Raw genomic sequence first — 16730 nt, forward strand, 5'->3', positions numbered from 1 at the left:
CATGAGCAGAAAGCTGCAGTCAGGAGCTCGAGTAAGAAGTAGGTATTGAATCAATATATCCAGTGTGGGATGCAAATGTCTTAATTACTGGACTGAATGCCCACGCCATAATAAACATTTTCCACAAACTTTTTGGAGGCCCCTCATAATTAGAGCCTGAAACATAAACTGTTCTCAAATGTTTGTTAAGCAATGAAATAATAATGACAGGATACTTTGGAAAATTCATGTATACCTGTAGCAATGAGTAAACCCTTTCTGAAATTGAACATCGTTTGGACTAGGACTTGAAGGAACTATGACTTTGTGTTGGCTCAATCAAACTGATTTTTGTATGTCCCTCTTAAAATTCATGGTTAACAGATGTCAACATAACTGTCATATCTCACCTAGGAATTCTCAAGTATTTCTGTTTCAATCCTTTATTTGCCTTGAATTATTGATTTATATGTATGGTTCGCACACCTTCTATAACACAATTTATTTTCAAAGAAGGAATTCCTCCTCTAAAATTAGGATGAATACCTGTTTTGTTTGTTTCTGTTGCTGTTGCTGTTTAGCTTCTGAATGTACAAATAAGCCCAATGTTTGCAGGTGCCTTGAAAGGTGTATGCCTTTTTCGGAAGTCTCAGTCGCAATGTCCATCCTAAATGATAACTGGTCGACAAAATAACCAGTGTTGCCCTTAAAAGATCATACTTGGTAGTTTCCAAAGTATGTTTGTCCTCTCAGAGACTTGTTTCCTGAGAGGATCATGGACAGAAGGTTTGCACACAATAATGCACATTCTTTTGAACACTTGCTTTGTGCATTTTGTATCTATTTTCTCCTTCAGCTATAGGTTCCCTAAGCAAAAACATTCAGGAAATATTGATACACACCTATTAAGGTTCTGAGAAACTTCATGGTATATGAATTTGTATAATAATGTTTAATTCAGCATTTTGCAGACCTATTTTGGGAATAATCCTGTGCAAATTATTCTGGAATTAGTATTCCATGAAGTTCTCTCAAAGAGTAGGCTTCTTTCCGGGAAAATAACTTCAGCTTTTATGTGTGCATTCCTCTGAAGAGTTTAGTAATCAGCATACCAATAATAACATCCTTGTCCTAGTGCCGTGGAACTGAAAATACACATTTAAATAGACGCACAAAATTGGCTGGCTGAGTGCAAGATTGCCTAAGGCTGTGAACCTGAAAGTTAAAATAGTTGAATATAGTGCTGGTATCATTGCTAAGTCGTTTTCCTGAGCTTTTCTCTAACTGTTCATTCTGTTAGCAGTCTGAGTCTGTTGGTCATTTCTGACTACATTAAGAATGGGCAGACTAAGTTTGAAGAGGAGAATGTGGCCAGTTACTCACTAGTAACATTGCATTTTAGCTCCCAATAGTCCAAAAACCTATCAGAAAGCTGTGTCTGGTGGCCAGTACCTCAGAGGATACTAGCACAGGATGTGATTGTGGCAGAAACAGTACAAGTACATGGGTTTTGGGTCAAAAAAAACTTGGATTGTAGTCCTGAGATGAATTTCATCTCTAAAGAAGGAATAGCCTTTACAGTATACAGTTGTGGTGAGATTTAAGTGTGATTGCAATTAAAATGCCTATGACACTGGCAGTGTAAATGCTCAAAAGTGCTTGTCATTTCTTTCGGAGTGAAGTCAGCTGATGTGCATGCACTTTACAGATGAGGTGGAAACATCAGTGATGAGCACTAGGTAATTCCATTCACTGAGTTGATTGATGGCATCGGAAGTTTGTGCAGCTGAAGTCCACAATATGGAGCACACATTTGTGACAATGCACTGCGTGAGGAGGGTGATCTAAAGCAATGGAAGGGAGTAGTTGCTGGATATCTTATGGTGGCAGCAGTTCTTGCCTCTTGGGAAAACCTGTGTCCATTCACCAAGTGTGCAGAGTGCTCCCTAAGGGGTGATCACTATGCTAAACAACTGGGGCTCACACATTTGATCCCAGCCTGCAGGATCCTAGAGACCAGCAGTGAGAAATAGAAAAGGTGAGGGCCAGACAAGTCAAGCTGCAGCTTGCAGTACCAGCATCTCATGTCAGAGTGCCTGATTGAGTCCCAAGGAGCATTTCGGATCCACCTTCCTGCGAATGTGCCTGGGGGTGGGGATGGGGTGGAGAGGGAACAGCAGAAGATGACTCAAGCACTTGGGTGTCTGCCACCCACATAGGAAACTCAGATGAAATTTGAGGTTCCTGGCTTCAGCCTGGGGAAGCCACGGCTGTTGTAGCCATTAGGGGAATGAACCACTGGATGGAAGATTCTCTATCTCACTCTCACTCTGCCTTTGAAATAAATAAAAGAAATCTATATTTAAAAAAGAAATAGGAATGTGACTAGTAAGCAAGTGAGCTACAAAGCCACAGGTGCCCTGATGCTAAGAAGGGAGTTCTCAGGGGGGCAGAAATCAGATATTGCTCACACAGAAAGGGCTTGCTTTGGGCCTTCTGGCTATGCCATTTAACTAATAATGGGTATGTTAAACATAGTTCAAGTGCATACATTACCATTTTGTGTTACTGTTCATGTGTGCTTTATTTCTATTCTGGGTAACCACATGAAACAGTATAGAAAGAGAGTGCTGGGTTTGAACCATTTCTCAGAAACTTTAGGTCACAAAGGAGCTGGAATTCCATGGCTTTCTTGGTACAGGTGACTAGACCTTTCTTTTAGTATGTGGATTATCTTCAAATATGGAAAGTGGACCTGGAACATCCTTGAGAGAACATGAGAGTTTTGCAGTTACTTCTGGCTACCTATTTGATGAGGTTGCATTTGGACACAGCAAGGAATGGAAGGAATAGTGTGAGCATTAAGAATTCTGACTGGGCCCGACACAATAGCATAGCAGTTAAAGTCCTCGTCTTGAACATGCTGGGATCAGCACTGGCCGTTGCGGTCACTTAGGGAGTGAATCATTGGACGGAAGATATTTCTCTCTGTCTCTCCTCATTTCTGTATATATCTGACTTTGCAATTAAACTAAATAAATCTTTTTTTAAAAAATTCTGGCTGGACGCCCCAGGGTTACCCAGGACACACAGTGAGGGGACTTATCAGGGCCAAAGACGGATTGGTGATTAGGCTCATTTCTCTCCACTTCCCCAGAAGATACTGAAGGGGTTATCTTGTTTTTCCTGTCCACTGGAGATGGAGAATAGCACTTGAGAATGATAGGTAGGTAGCATTTGAACTCAAGGAAGTTGGTTGACCTATTGCTTAGGGAGCTCTAAGGTGAAATGAGCTACCAAATATGAATGTACTTTGAGTAGACTAAGCCACAATTGTGGTTGTATCTGTTAGTTTTAGTGGGTAATAATGAGATAATCCTTTATACCATGGGAGAGATACAGATGCTTCACAAACTAGCTATTTCTGAGCCTGCTGGGACACTCCAATCATTTTGTGAGGTCTGTGATGCTGAAAATAGAATTGCTGACAGCCGGGGTGGGTCTGAGTTCATTACCACTACCACTGAACTGTTGCAGCTGTATGTCAGCAGGCCTAGGTTTAGCTGACTCATCCTGCTTTAGTATGAGATAGGATGTTGCTGCTTGTTGGGGAGAGCCATCCTGATGGTTCTGCAGTATTGTTTTTCTGAATCATGTAGAATGAAAAGATTGTAGGATTAGGGAGATGAGCTTTCCTGATGAGTAGGAGTTTGAAAGGCACTATAAAGAAGAAAAAGGAAATCAGAGACAGACAAAAGAAGAGAATGAGCTATGAGCCTTGTGTGTGTGTGTGTGTGTGTGTTTTAAGATTCGTTTATTTTTTTATTGGAAGGGCAGATATACAGAGAGGAGGAGAGACAGAGAGGAAGATCTTCTGACCGATGGTTCACTCCCCAAGCAGCCGCAACGACTGGAGCTGAGCAAATCTGAAGCCAGGAGCTCTTCTTCTGGGTCTCCCACGCGGGTGCAGGGTCCCAAGGCTTTGGGCCATCCTTGACTGCTTTCCCAGGCCACAAGCAGGGAGCTGGATGGAAGTGAGGCCACTGGGATTAGAACCAGTGCCCATATGGGATCCTGGGCGTGCAAGGCAAGGACCTTAACCACTATGCTGTTGTGCAGGGCCCCAGCCTTGTGTTTTATGGGAAAAAGATCGAGTGTCTGGGAGAGCCTTTCGTAGGAGGTTCCCCAAGCTAGCCAGCCAATTGCACTGTGGACTCTGAAGTTTGGGTTTCTTTGGAGCTGCCTTAAGGTGACCAGTTGAAAACAAAGGCACTGTGCAATGGGACATTCAAGTAATGGGTGTTTGTAACCTAAGGACATGATCAGACAGGAATGAAATATAGGGTGAGATGTTGAAAATTACCTCAAATCAGCATTGTTAGTTGGTGAATATCTGAATACTAAATTATAGTCTAAACTGAGAGAGTTCTACAGCTGTAGGGAAACTTGGTCATGTTCAAAGACTTGAAGGCTTGAGGTTTGTGTTAATAACCATTCTTGGAAGAACTGTATTTTCTCTTATCCTGCAATTAAAGCTCCAACAAAAATGCATTCTATATTTAATTTTAGCTTAGAGGCTATTGTAAATTTTCAGTGAAAATTTCTTTTTAGCAAATAATGTTAACATAGTTTTCTGTTTATTTTTAAAGAAGATTTTTTTTTTTATTGTAAAGTCAGGTTTATAGAGAGAAGGATAGAAAGAAAGATCTTCCATCCACTGGTTCACTCCCCAAGTATCCACAATGGCCAGAGCTGAGCCAGTCCAAAGCCAGAAGCCAGGAGCTTCTTCCAGGTCTCCCATGCAGGCACAGGTTCCCAAGGCTTTGGGCCACCCTCTACTGCTTTCCCAGGCCACAAGCAAAGAGCTGGATGGGAAATGGAACAACCAAATCACAAACTGGTGCCCACCCATATAGGATCCCAGCACATGCAGGGCAAGGACTTCAGCCACTAGGCTTCTATGCTGGGCCCCATACTTTTCTGTTTAAAGGAGGGACCCATATCATATTTCTTTTTGTTTAATGTTTATTAATTATTTGAAAGGCAAAGAGACAGAGGGAGATCTTGCATCCACCAATTCATTCCCCGAATGTCCACAACAGCTAAATCTGAACCACAGCAAAACCAGCCCAGATTTTCATCTAAGCTTCCAAGTGGATGGCAGAGGCAGAAGTTCCATCACCTGCCACCCAGGATGCATCCAGATGTGCAGCAGAGGTTCTGTGACTCCGTTGGCACCCTAATGTGGAATGTGAACATCCCATTGTATCACAGCATCTGCCCCTCGTATTGTGTTTCTGAATTTTTCGACTCAGCCACTTTATTGAAGCTTATTCCTACTTATAACCTTTAGTTTAGCTCTTAAAAAAAAAAGATTTATTTATTATTCAAAAACAAGAGGTACAGAGAGAAAGGGAGAGAGAGAAAAAGAGATAGTTTCTTCCATCTGCTGGCTCACTCCCCAGATGACTGCAACATCCCAAAACTTAGCTGGGAGCCCTGATTTCTTCTAGGTCCCCTTTGTGGGTGATAGGAGTCCTAACACCTGGATTATCCTCTGCTGCTTTTCCCAGGCTATGAGTAGAGAACTGGATCAAAATTAGAACCATGGAGACTCAAACTGGTGCCCATATGGAATGCTGGCATCACAGGCTTTACCCACAGTATCACAATACCAGACTCTAACCTTTGATTTTAAAAGTAGGATGAAGCTTTATATTCATGTAGGATTATAATTAGGTATTTTGTTCCTTATTGGAAATAAAATGGACTGGCATTTTTTTGTGCAGTTTATTCAGGAACCTTTGAGTTCTTTGAACTGCTATTTAATACTAAGTTTACTAGTTTACTAATGTAAACTGTACTTTTAAGTCTGTAGTTCCTGTCAATGGAGTGGTTTCCTCCAGTGTGCCCCAGCCTGCCCACTTACCATTAAGCTGGTGGCTTTACAAGCTCACACGCCCCTGCAGCACTATAGGCATTTGACTTTATAGGCAAGGACGTGACATGGCCAGGAGTCAGTACCTCCAAAGTGATACTGCAACAACTCCTCCCAGAGTCACCTTTACAAACAGCCCTGGCCACAGAGCTCCAGGAGGGAGTGCTGGAATCATGCCACTCCTCCAAGAGTCACCTTTACAAACAGCCCTGGCCACAGTGCTCCAGGAGAGAGTGCTGGAATCATGCCACGATAATTGAAGAGAACTGCCACTATTTCTGGACAGGATCTCTGTGCTTGTCCTCAGAATGCTGAGGCCTTAACTGCCTGGAGTACATCCTTTATTTTTTTCAACATATCAAAAGAGTCATCTCATGCATGCACAAAGTTAAGTGATTGCTGTCTGTGTTAAAAGTTGTGTCGCTGGGGACAGAATTCTAATTCATCCTTTCTAAAATAATTGTTATCAAAGGCATGATGATAATTTAAAGAAACACCTTTTATGTTTATGCTCTGGCTCTTTCCACAAAACATTTGAATTGGCTTGCAAAATATGGATTTAAAATAGATAAATGTTTGCATAAAAAGTCAGGGCTAGAAAATGTATGCAAGGAGCAAGACTAGCAGATAGAATGTGGAAATGGTGCCCTGGGATCTGTGAGTAAACCAAGATGGAGAAATTATGTTCCATGTGAGAAGACTGATACATCAGAGAGAACCTGGGGTGTGAGTGCAAGTCCTGAGGTCAAGCAGTAGCACTGCATTGCTTGGCATAGTGTGTAGAGTGTGATGCACTTGGTCCATGTTATCATTTCTCTAATTTTGCAGAGGTACCAACTCTGAACAGCTGTTTTCTGATGTGAGCTGGAAATGTAGGACTTACAAATAAAGTTAATCAGTGCTGTATCTTGAGTGCTTCCTGCATTTTTACCTAATCTGTAATGTCAGTTGTTCAGGAATAAGTCATTGTGTTATATCATGAGGTGATGTTGGAGGATATTGCTGGGGGAGAAGAGACAGTAATGAAAGCCGCCAACACAGGAGGGTCTTCTGCAGAATTGTTTTGAGCAGTGGTAACATACAGCTATTATGGAAGGCTGCATGTTCTGTAATTCTGATTAAATGAAACCAAACCACTATAGATATTAGAAAAGAATTGTCTTCATTTTTGGGACTAAGTGGTCCATGTCCAAACTCAGTTAATATTAAATGATTGACATTTAATAGACAGGTCCTGAAATTGCCTTAAATACTTTTTTCCCTTAAGATTTATTTCAAAGGCAAAGTTAGAGAGATTGATTGATTGATCCCATCCACTGGTTCACTTCCCAAACAGCCACAATGGCAATGACCGAGTCAGGAGCTTAGAGCTTCTTTCGGTTTCCCACATGGGTGGCACATGCACAAGGGTCTGCGCCATCTTCACCTGCTTTCCCAGGCACCTTAGCACAGAGTTGGATCAGAAGTGGGGCAGTCAGGACATGAAACGGGGCCCACATGAGATACTGACATCACAGGCAGCTGCTTAACTCTGAACCACAATGTTAGACCCTACCTTAACAACTTTCTTGGGAATGGGACTATAAGAATAAATGTTCCTAGGTAGAAGATACAAAATGACATTAAAAGCCTTATTTTTATGGTATTGGGAAATTACTGTGTTTTTAATTAAAAGTTAGTGATGGGCCCACATGAAGGATATTTGAAGTGATCCTTTATGCTATTAGTAAATCTACATTTTTTATAAATGTCAAGCAATGGTGATTTAGTCAAGCCTATAAGATTTCTCAAGCAAAGAAATTATTCCCCCCCCCCGCCCCCGCGTCTGAGTGTTAACAGAATTGCAAACGGATCTGAAATTTCAGCCCATGAAAGACTTTATGGTTCCTTGCTACCTGTTGGGCGCAACAGTGTCATAAAAGACAGTGTTAAGGCATGGGTGAACTTTGTAGCAGTTTGAAGATTGTTTCAAACTGAGCAAAGTAGAGATATTGACTTCTAAGAGGGGATACTCCTGGGTATGGGGGCAGCCACAACAACTCTCATGTGTTTCCTCACAATAAGTGCTGATGTTTGAGCAATGATGAAAAAGATTTCTGTTGATACCATGAAGACGAAAGCACAGTTGGTTTTGTTTATTTATTTATTTTTCCTATCTGGAATGATAGTGGGGAGACTGAGACCAAGTGCCTGATCCCCTTGCCAGCCTACTTACAGAACCCAGAGCTGCCAGTCTGCCTCATCCCTTCATTTTTTGATAGTATGAAATTTGTTTCTTGATACAGGAACCTTCTGTGCATGTGCCTGTTTGGCTTCAAGCTATTACTTGATAATTCAGTTGTTATTGAAAGTAATTTAACATTCAGATTCTAGGAAATATTTTCTGCTTCATGATAAAGAAGTGAGTAGTCACTTGTGAAGAGAAATTACCAAATAGAAATATACTGTAAAGGTTCCTTTTCCTACTGTTTAAAATTTTACTTTAGTTTCTAGACCTTTAATCAGCTTCACTTAAGGAAATTAGATTAATTAAAAATAGAGAGCTCCACATGCTTCAGTATGTGCTACCTCAGATAATCCTGTGCTAGCATGAGGAGTGTTCATCAATGTTAAATTATATTGCTGAAGGAGAACTGTTGTAACTTTAGTGGGTGATAAGAATTTCAGAGCCACAGATGTATGGAAAGTCTAGAAGTTCGTGTAAAATGTAAATTTGGGGGAGAAAAAAGCTATTCCTGGATTTCAAAAATGTTTCTATTGAAATGGACAACTTTTGATTCTGTTTTTCCATAAATTTTGGATGTGCTCTCATATATAATACTTAGACAATATTTTGAATGTTCCTGACCTCTTCCTTTAGCTGAGTTTTTAAAGGGTTAAGGGGTGTGTGAAAGTTGTAAAAAGTCTGTTGTGTGTTAAAATGAATCTAATTCAAAAGCCAGAATCTGTCTCTTAGGACTCCTTTAAAAATTCAGGGGTTGGGTCAGGGGAGGGAAAGAGAAAAAAGAAGAGGAAGAGGAAGAAGAAAGCCACAGCTGGTTTCTGAAGGTTTCATGGTATGTCTAGAATGAACTGGATTTTGTTTGGGCTGAGTATATTGTAAAATGCACAAATAATTGGGTCTGTCTGTAGTCATCTTACTCTCCTTTGGGGTTGATGGAAATGAAGGACCAAGTAAACGACTTTTTTTCAGGTGCAAATTCGACCATGGAACCTAAGTGACAGTGACTTTGTAATGGATGGTTCTCAGCCTTTGGACCCCAGAAAAACTATCTTTGTTGGGGGAGTTCCACGACCCCTTCGAGCTGGTGAGTGGAAATAGTAACACCACTATAACAAAACCAACCAAAAAAGTCCCCAATGCATTTAGTCTTAACTCTTTTCTAAGGTTTCCAGTCACCTTATCCAGTCTCCAAGGCTGTCATGTCATTTTCATTCACTGAGCTCATTTTTTCAAGATTGAGTGTTTTCTCCCAAATGCTGTTTTCTTAGTGTGCAAGAATGAGTTTCGTTAAATGGTTGTGTTGGGGAAAAAAAAAAAAAAAAAAAGACCTCTACTTAACCTCTACTTAGTGCTTTCCTGTATAGCCAGATATTTGAAAAATTTGTTTAGAAGTGTAATTCTTATACCAGGTAACATTGTTATATATGTCAAAAAAGAAGTGATTCCCATCAAAAGTCTGTGTAGGAACACTTAATGATGAGTCAAGTAACTGCTGGAAACTATACCACTGAGAATCAAATTGAATTCTTCCCAAGTAAAATGAGTTATTGGTTTTGTTTTGTCTTTAATGGACTTTAAGAAATTATTTATTTAGACACTTTCATTATGTTTTTTCAAAGCTTCCTTTAAAAAAAAGTTTCTTTTCCATGTTGGAATAATTGTGTTGGTGGAACTAAGTACAATCGTAATTGACTGGAACATTTAAGGTGGTATCGAACTGATGGTTTCAGTATTTAAAGCCAAGAAAAGAACTAAGCTTTTGATGCACTTAAATAATTGAATTTTTTTAAAAAGATGAAAAAAATAATGTTGCCATTGCCAGAATAATTGGGAAAGTGTACTACCTGTATGTATGTGTAAGCAAGTAGACTTAGTTCTAAAAGGAAATAAAACAAAAAGCAAAGATAACTAAAGTCCAATTGTAGAAGCAGTTATAAAATGTAGCATATGAATATTTGGCTAGCTGACTTCTTAATTCTGAAAGTTCCTCAGCATTTCTCACATTTGTCCAAATCCCAGCTCTTAATCAATACCTAAAAGATAGCTGTTGACCTACATAAAATATAAACCTAGTTGTGTTGAGAAGAACATTTAAGCCTGTCATTTACAATTATAGACGTTTTGATGCTATACTTTTTCACAAAGTCAGATATCATTGAGTCTTCTTTTCATTCTAATGGAAAACTGTGCCAAAAGAACAAAGAATCTAGAATGATGCCTCTCCTTTATCTGCTATTAAAGAGCAAACTCAAGCAAAGGCTGCCTCAAATGTGGACAGCATTATGAGATGAGGACAAATGCTTGTACTTTAGAAAACACAATGTGAGTGGAGGTGTTGAGAAATATTGACGACTTCATCTGACTGGTGTGGTGGTGGTAAGGAGTATAGACAGAGGAAAAATCCCCATCGATGCCTTTTAGATTTATGTATTTATTGAACGAGTAATAGAGAGAGGAGGAGAGATATATTTTACATTAGCTAATTCTTTTCCCAGATAGCTGCAATAGCCAGAGCTGAACCAAAACCAGCCTTCTGGCACTCCATCCAGGTCTCCTGCATGGATGGCAGGAGCCCAAGTTCTTGGCCATCATCTGCTGCTCTTCTAGGCATATCAGCAAAGTGGCACATCAGAAGCAGAGTAAGCGGAAATTTGAACTGGTGCCCATATGGATGCCAGCATTGCAGGTGGCAACCAAAGTTGCCTTGCTACAATGTTGGTTCCTTTGATATTCTCTTAACTGCTTATGCATTCTACAACTGACATACATTGCTAGTATTCTTGCTGCTGGTTTTTATTTTTTAATTAACTATAACTACAGATTAGTTTTGATGTTCTAAACCTCTCCTTTTTTCCTAGGTGGAAATTTGAAAAAAAAATCTGAAAGAAAAAAAAATTCCAATTATAAAATCACAGAATTGGCTTTAATTTTGTATGTCCATGTTTAAGTCACAGACATACCAGTTTATTATTTATTAACTAAATTCCATTTTCTATTATTCATCCTTTGTTCTTATCATTTTAATGATTTGAAAAAGTAGGGAAAAGCTGTTTAATTTTTTTAATGTAAATGCTATTAAGATCCTCTTTGCACAGGTGCTCTGTGATCATACTGACATTGCAGAAAGGGAAACAAAAGATACAAAATTATATTTTTTGGCAGTATATTTCTGCATTATGCTGTAAGTTCCAACCTTAGTCAGTAATTATTATACATAGTTATCTTGTCAGAAATGAGGATTTTGTGCTCCTTGCCAAAAGAGTTTACCTTTAATAAGTCTTAATTTAGCTCTTTTTTTAAATGAAGCTCAGTTTTTTTTGTTTTAATTTTTTGTTTTTGTTGGTAATGTGGGTAGTAAGTTAGATTACTTAATCTAATAGAAATGTTCCTCCCATAGTGACAGTTTCCTTAAGTTATCTGATTTCTAGGTGGCTAAGTAATCTATCTGATGTCTCAGCAGTTTTCTGTCTATCTCAAGTCTTCCAGATTTAAAATCATTTATCCTAGGCAAAAACAGTTTAACATCTTCAGTTTTAATCCATGTGCATAGAATTGGATTTCTTTGGAACACAACTGTGTGACCTGGTGTGTGTCTTGGAATAGAAGACTACCTTTAAAAAGGAATTCATTTCGACTTTGCTAGATGACCTTGAGTTAAATAGAGTGCAGTTATTTGAGCAATACACACTTACTGAGCATCCACTGTGCTGACTGGCACGGGGTAGGTGCATGTCAGGCCAGCCTGAGATGGCATCCCACTATCGTGTTCAATAGGGAATCCTGTGCAGAGAGGCACAGGCTTCAGAACAGAGGAAAATAAAAAATGCGTTAATAGAATCATTCAGAATTAATTGGAGGCTAAATTATGTTCTCTAACATAATGATTCTCAAATTTAATTTTGAAATACTTCATGGATTTTTATTATTTCCAAGAGATATGATAGTTATAAGTTTTTAAAAGTTTTAAAACTGTTTCAAATACTACTCACAACGATTTTGAACTAGATATGTATGGGTGACATTGTTCAACGGGAGAGATTTTAGATACCCTCATGAATTTTTCATCTTATTCTTGGCCAAAAGTCATCCTACAGTCATTCTTTTGAATCTTGTTAGTTTTTTTTTTATTTAAATTTTTATTTACTTATTAATTTGCAAAACAAAGAGACAAAGATACCAAGAGATACAAAGAACTCTGATCTGCTGGTTCATTCCCCAAATAGCCACAACATTTGGTGCTGGGCATGGTAGAAGTCAGGAGCCAGGAATTCAGTCCCTGTCTCGCATACGGTGGTGGCGATCCAAAACCAGAACTCTCCCAGCCACTGCCTCCCAGGGTGCATGTCAGCAGTAAGCTAGAGTCAGAGGTGGGCCTGGGATTTGAACTCAGGCAATGTAGATTATAGACGGCCTAAGCAGCATTTTAACCACTACACAAATGTTGCCCCTTGTGAGGTTCGTTTTCCTTTTTGTCTGATATCTCCCCACTGTAAAACAGGGAAATATTCTCAGTAAAACTTGTTCCAAAAACAGCCCTTGTCTCTTTAGAGAAATACATGAACATCCCTGGAGAAACAGGGCAGACTGTTTCAAACAGTATTGTCCTTACTGAGGTTGGGTTCCCCCTCTCATCCTTTGAGAAACCTTTTTTAAAAATTCCAATTAAGATGCCCCGTGAGGTGGCCTAGTGGCTAAGGTCCTCAGCTTGCATGCACCAGGATCTCATATGGGTGCCAGTTATAGTTTCGGCTGCCCCACTTCCCATCCAGCTCCCTGCTTGTGGCCTGGGAAAGCAGTCGAGGACCTGCATGGGAGACCCAGAAGAAGTCCTGGCTCCTGGCTTCAGATCAGCTCAGTTCCAGATGTTGCGGCCACTTGAGAAGTGAATCAGTGGACGAACGATCCCATCTACCCATTGCCTGATTGCACTTTCTCTAGCTCAAATAGTACTCATTCCTATTGCCTCTGATTCTTTCCTCCCATCACCTCCATCAGTGATGGTGGCAAGTCGAGGATGATTGGCATACAGCTACCCTGGTATTTCTCAGGCCTTGTTTTTGGTGTGTACTCTGTGACTCAGTCCACCACATGCCATCAAGGGCTGTCGGTAGTCTTACTATGCCACCATGTGGCTGAAGTTTGCATAGTCCATAGAGAATCAGAACAGAGGAAATGAGCTCTGGGGCAGGTGACAACATGCTGCCACTCTCCAGTCAAGTAATATGAACAGCACATCTTCCTGAATCTCCATACACAAATAGCCCTGTTGCATATCCCTGTATCGTTAGGACCTCCCCAGAATGGAAGCCTTTCAACCCTGAAAATATTCGTAACTTTCCAGTATCTGATTCACAGCATAGGCTTAAGAACATGTTCCACTTACTTGAGGTGTGTGAACCGTCCTTGTGAACCAACTCAGCAGTTGTACCAAACCTAGAAAGTCTGTCATCAAGTTTAATCTTTCTTTCTTTCCAAAGCTCAGACTTCTTTTGAAGTACCCTATGGCTCTTTCCCATCTATTTTTTCCCCTTCTTTTCGAAGTGAAGAAACATGGCTTCCAAATCCACAGTTTGTACAGGCTGTAAGAGAGAACGTGTTATTTCTTGTGGAAGTCCTCATTCCTACACCACCTACTTTGGCTTAGACACTGCCTGAGATTGCATTTGAACCTGAAGCAAAGGCTAGGAAGAAGACCTTTGGGGTGGCCCTGGAAGTAGCGGGGAGACTCATCTGGTTTCATCTCTGATGTACCAAGGTCGCTTTCAGATTTCTGTGAAGAATCAAGAGCAGGTGCAAGAAGCCATAATTAGAGCTCACGTGCAGCAGCAGAAGGCCAGTTATCACCAGCAGGAACAATTCGTTGGAATGCTTGTAGAGACTGTCCTTTCCCTCTCCAGTGAGACTCCATGAGGCTGTCACAGGAGCCATTAGGTAAATTAGACTCAGAGTACAGATGCTTCAACTATGGAAAGTTGTTCATGAGACGACTTGAATTGACTTAGTACTGCAAATCATCTTGTCCAAAATACAGCGTGCCCTTGGTTGTAGAGCTACCAGATTTGCCAACTCTTTTCCTCTCGTGATTGCCAAATGAATCTTGAAAAGCAGATAAAAAGAGGAAAATGAGAAGTAGTCTGCAGAGTTCTGGCTTCTTCAGGGACTGTATGCATGCTGTCACTCCATTATGAACTCTAGACTCCTTCGCCTGCATGCCCTACACCACTGCCCTCTTCCTTCCCAATTAAATATTAAGAACACGCTGCCAGGGGCTACTCTGTCCATGCCCGCCACATAGGATGGTTTGGAATGAGGATTCATTCACTGCTGCAGGCACAGTAGATTATTTTAGAACATTCTTCAGATAAGATGCATCATTTGCTCAGTGGCTCAGATTTCATTATCAGGGTTGAGATCACAAGATACAGGCAAATTCATGAATGTTTTAGTTGACTCTTGCAAGATCTTTGTGACTTTCGTGTTTTTTTCTGTTCTTTCCAAGTAGTCAGAGTGACGACCTCACTTCTCATCTCCATCTTTTTTTCAGCAGAGGACGGAAATTTACCTGGGAGTTTTCTATATTAAATGATAATGTTTATTCTAGAAAAATCCTTCAAAGCTTAGTCTCCAAAAGTACCTATACACTCTGTCATCTGTAAGTGAATGCATACCTTTGATATTAAAAATACAGGATTAGAAATGTATGCAACCAAAGGGAGTTTTACTCTGTTGGATGCCTATGCACTGATGGAGAAATGAAGGATTTTTTTTTTAAGATTTATTTATTTTTATTGCAAAGTTAGATATACAGAGAAGAGGAGATACAAAGAGAAAGATCTTTGTCTGATAATTCACACCAAGTGACCACAACGGCCGGAGCTATGCTGATCTGAAGCCAGGAGCCACAAACTCTTCCAGGTCTCCCATGCAGGTGCAGGGTCCCAAATCTTTGGGCCATCCTTGACTGCTTTCCCATGCCGCAAGCAGGGAGCTGGATGGGAAGTGGGGCTTCCAGGATATGAACCAGCACACATATGGGATCCCGGCATGTTCAAAGTGAGGACTTTAGCTGCTAGGCCACTGAGCCAGACCCAATAAATGAGTTTTGTAATGCTACCTCAGAGCATTAAAAGTATTGGAAAAAATACTTTTTCCTTAATGGAAAAGTGGTTACTTTTCTCAGTAATTGGAAACCCTATTTTGTTATTCAATATTTAAAAGTTCTATTTAATATTGAAGTGACATCCTTTAGGTGTTTCTGTCCACTGAGTTCAACCTGGAGGAAGTCTGTGCTTAGTGAAAAGAACAAATATGAACACCAATGATTTGACTATTGTCTGCTTTGCCTCAAAAGTGACCATATTATGAGAGCAGAGATACAGGAAATTTCATCATTCTCCTGTCATTAGTTTGGCTTATTTTGGCTTCTTAACAAATTGCACCGCATTTGAATGAGCCTTCATCCACACAAACGTTTGTACATTTGTGTGTGTGTGTGTGTGTGTCCAAGAAAATGATACTATATATTCTCGTAAGTGGAAATGATCTCTTGCTCATTCAAAACCACTCAACTGGTAGCACATTAGTCAAGCTAGACTCTTTGGCACCTGAAGGTGATTCTACAGCAGCAGAGTCACAGAGTGTTTGGGCTTGTGAAAGGTGCTTTCTCTGGTGTCAGAGGGTCTCTGATAGTCCTTTGGCATCCCCTGTAGAAGCTGTAGCTACAGAACTCCTCTCCTTAGCGAGAGCATCAAGCTTGCAGTGCTGCCTGTCTAAATCAGGTACTTTCTTGAGATTGTCCCACTGTGGCAAACAGGTGTTGCTGAATTCCTTGGCAGTATTCTTTTCCAGTTCACTCACTAGGCTTAGAGGGTGCTCCCTCTCTTAAGCCATTCCAGAGGAATCAAGGTCTTTGGAAAATTGGTATTTATTTCCAGTGCCTTGAAGGTGCTTATTTTCCTAAGCCTTTTCAACAAGTAAGGAAGATTCATTAGTGACTGCCATGCCACTAGGAAGTCTATCTCCAGTCTCTTGATCTCCATATGGGATAACGTTAGCTGTAGGTGGAGATCCCTTTACGCCATCCCAAGTTGTTGAGATGAAATGCAAGGAACCACTGAACTGATATTTGGGTTATGGACAGGCTGCTCTTTATGTTGTTCAGATGAGTGAAATTGCTTTATCCTGCCCCAGAACCAAAGCCAGAAACTGCTTGACGGGCAGTGCTGTCTCGGCTGGTATGACTCAAAAGTCGTAACCATATTGGGATATATTTGGAACGGCTTGCCTCTGCTCTGTCCTTAATAGTGTGGGTTGTTATTGCTAGCTATTTTCTCAGCTTTTGAAAATTACCTGTTGATTGCAGGCCTTTCTTATTTAAAATAGGCACTTAGGAGACAATCACCAAGGTTGTCTAATATGAGAAAAAGTTTTGAAGAGGTAGAAAAACAGCCCTTCTGACATGATGGCGTGGTTTTTCTTACTGCCTCTGTAATTTCCCATTAGAGAAGCTGGTGCTACTTGGCTTTTCTTCTGAAATCTGCTGTGGTACTTGCACCATTCAGCCCTTGGATCTGATGCAAAACTCTTGCC

The 16730-nt window shown here is 40.4% G+C and overlaps 1 protein-coding gene across 7 annotated transcripts in view; it reads left to right on the top strand.

The window, feature by feature from the left end:
* The window catches only part of CPEB3 (cytoplasmic polyadenylation element binding protein 3), a 218268-nt gene that overhangs the window by 173105 nt on the left and 28433 nt on the right, over window positions 1-16730 (top strand). For 6 of the 7 annotated variants that reach the window (XM_040970357.1, XM_040970353.1, XM_040970351.1 and 3 more), the window contains one exon: window positions 9111-9225. In XM_040970357.1, the coding sequence (XP_040826291.1) occupies window positions 9111-9225 (115 nt within the window). Of the gene's footprint in view, window positions 1-9110; window positions 9474-16730 lie in introns of those variants that run through there. The other variant, XM_040970358.1, reaches the window with a different exon arrangement.

This window comes from Ochotona curzoniae, unplaced genomic scaffold (genome assembly GCF_017591425.1).
Source record: "Ochotona curzoniae isolate NIBS_2020 unplaced genomic scaffold, NIBS_Ocur_1.0 scaffold_4763, whole genome shotgun sequence".
NCBI lineage: Eukaryota > Metazoa > Chordata > Mammalia > Lagomorpha > Ochotonidae > Ochotona > Ochotona curzoniae.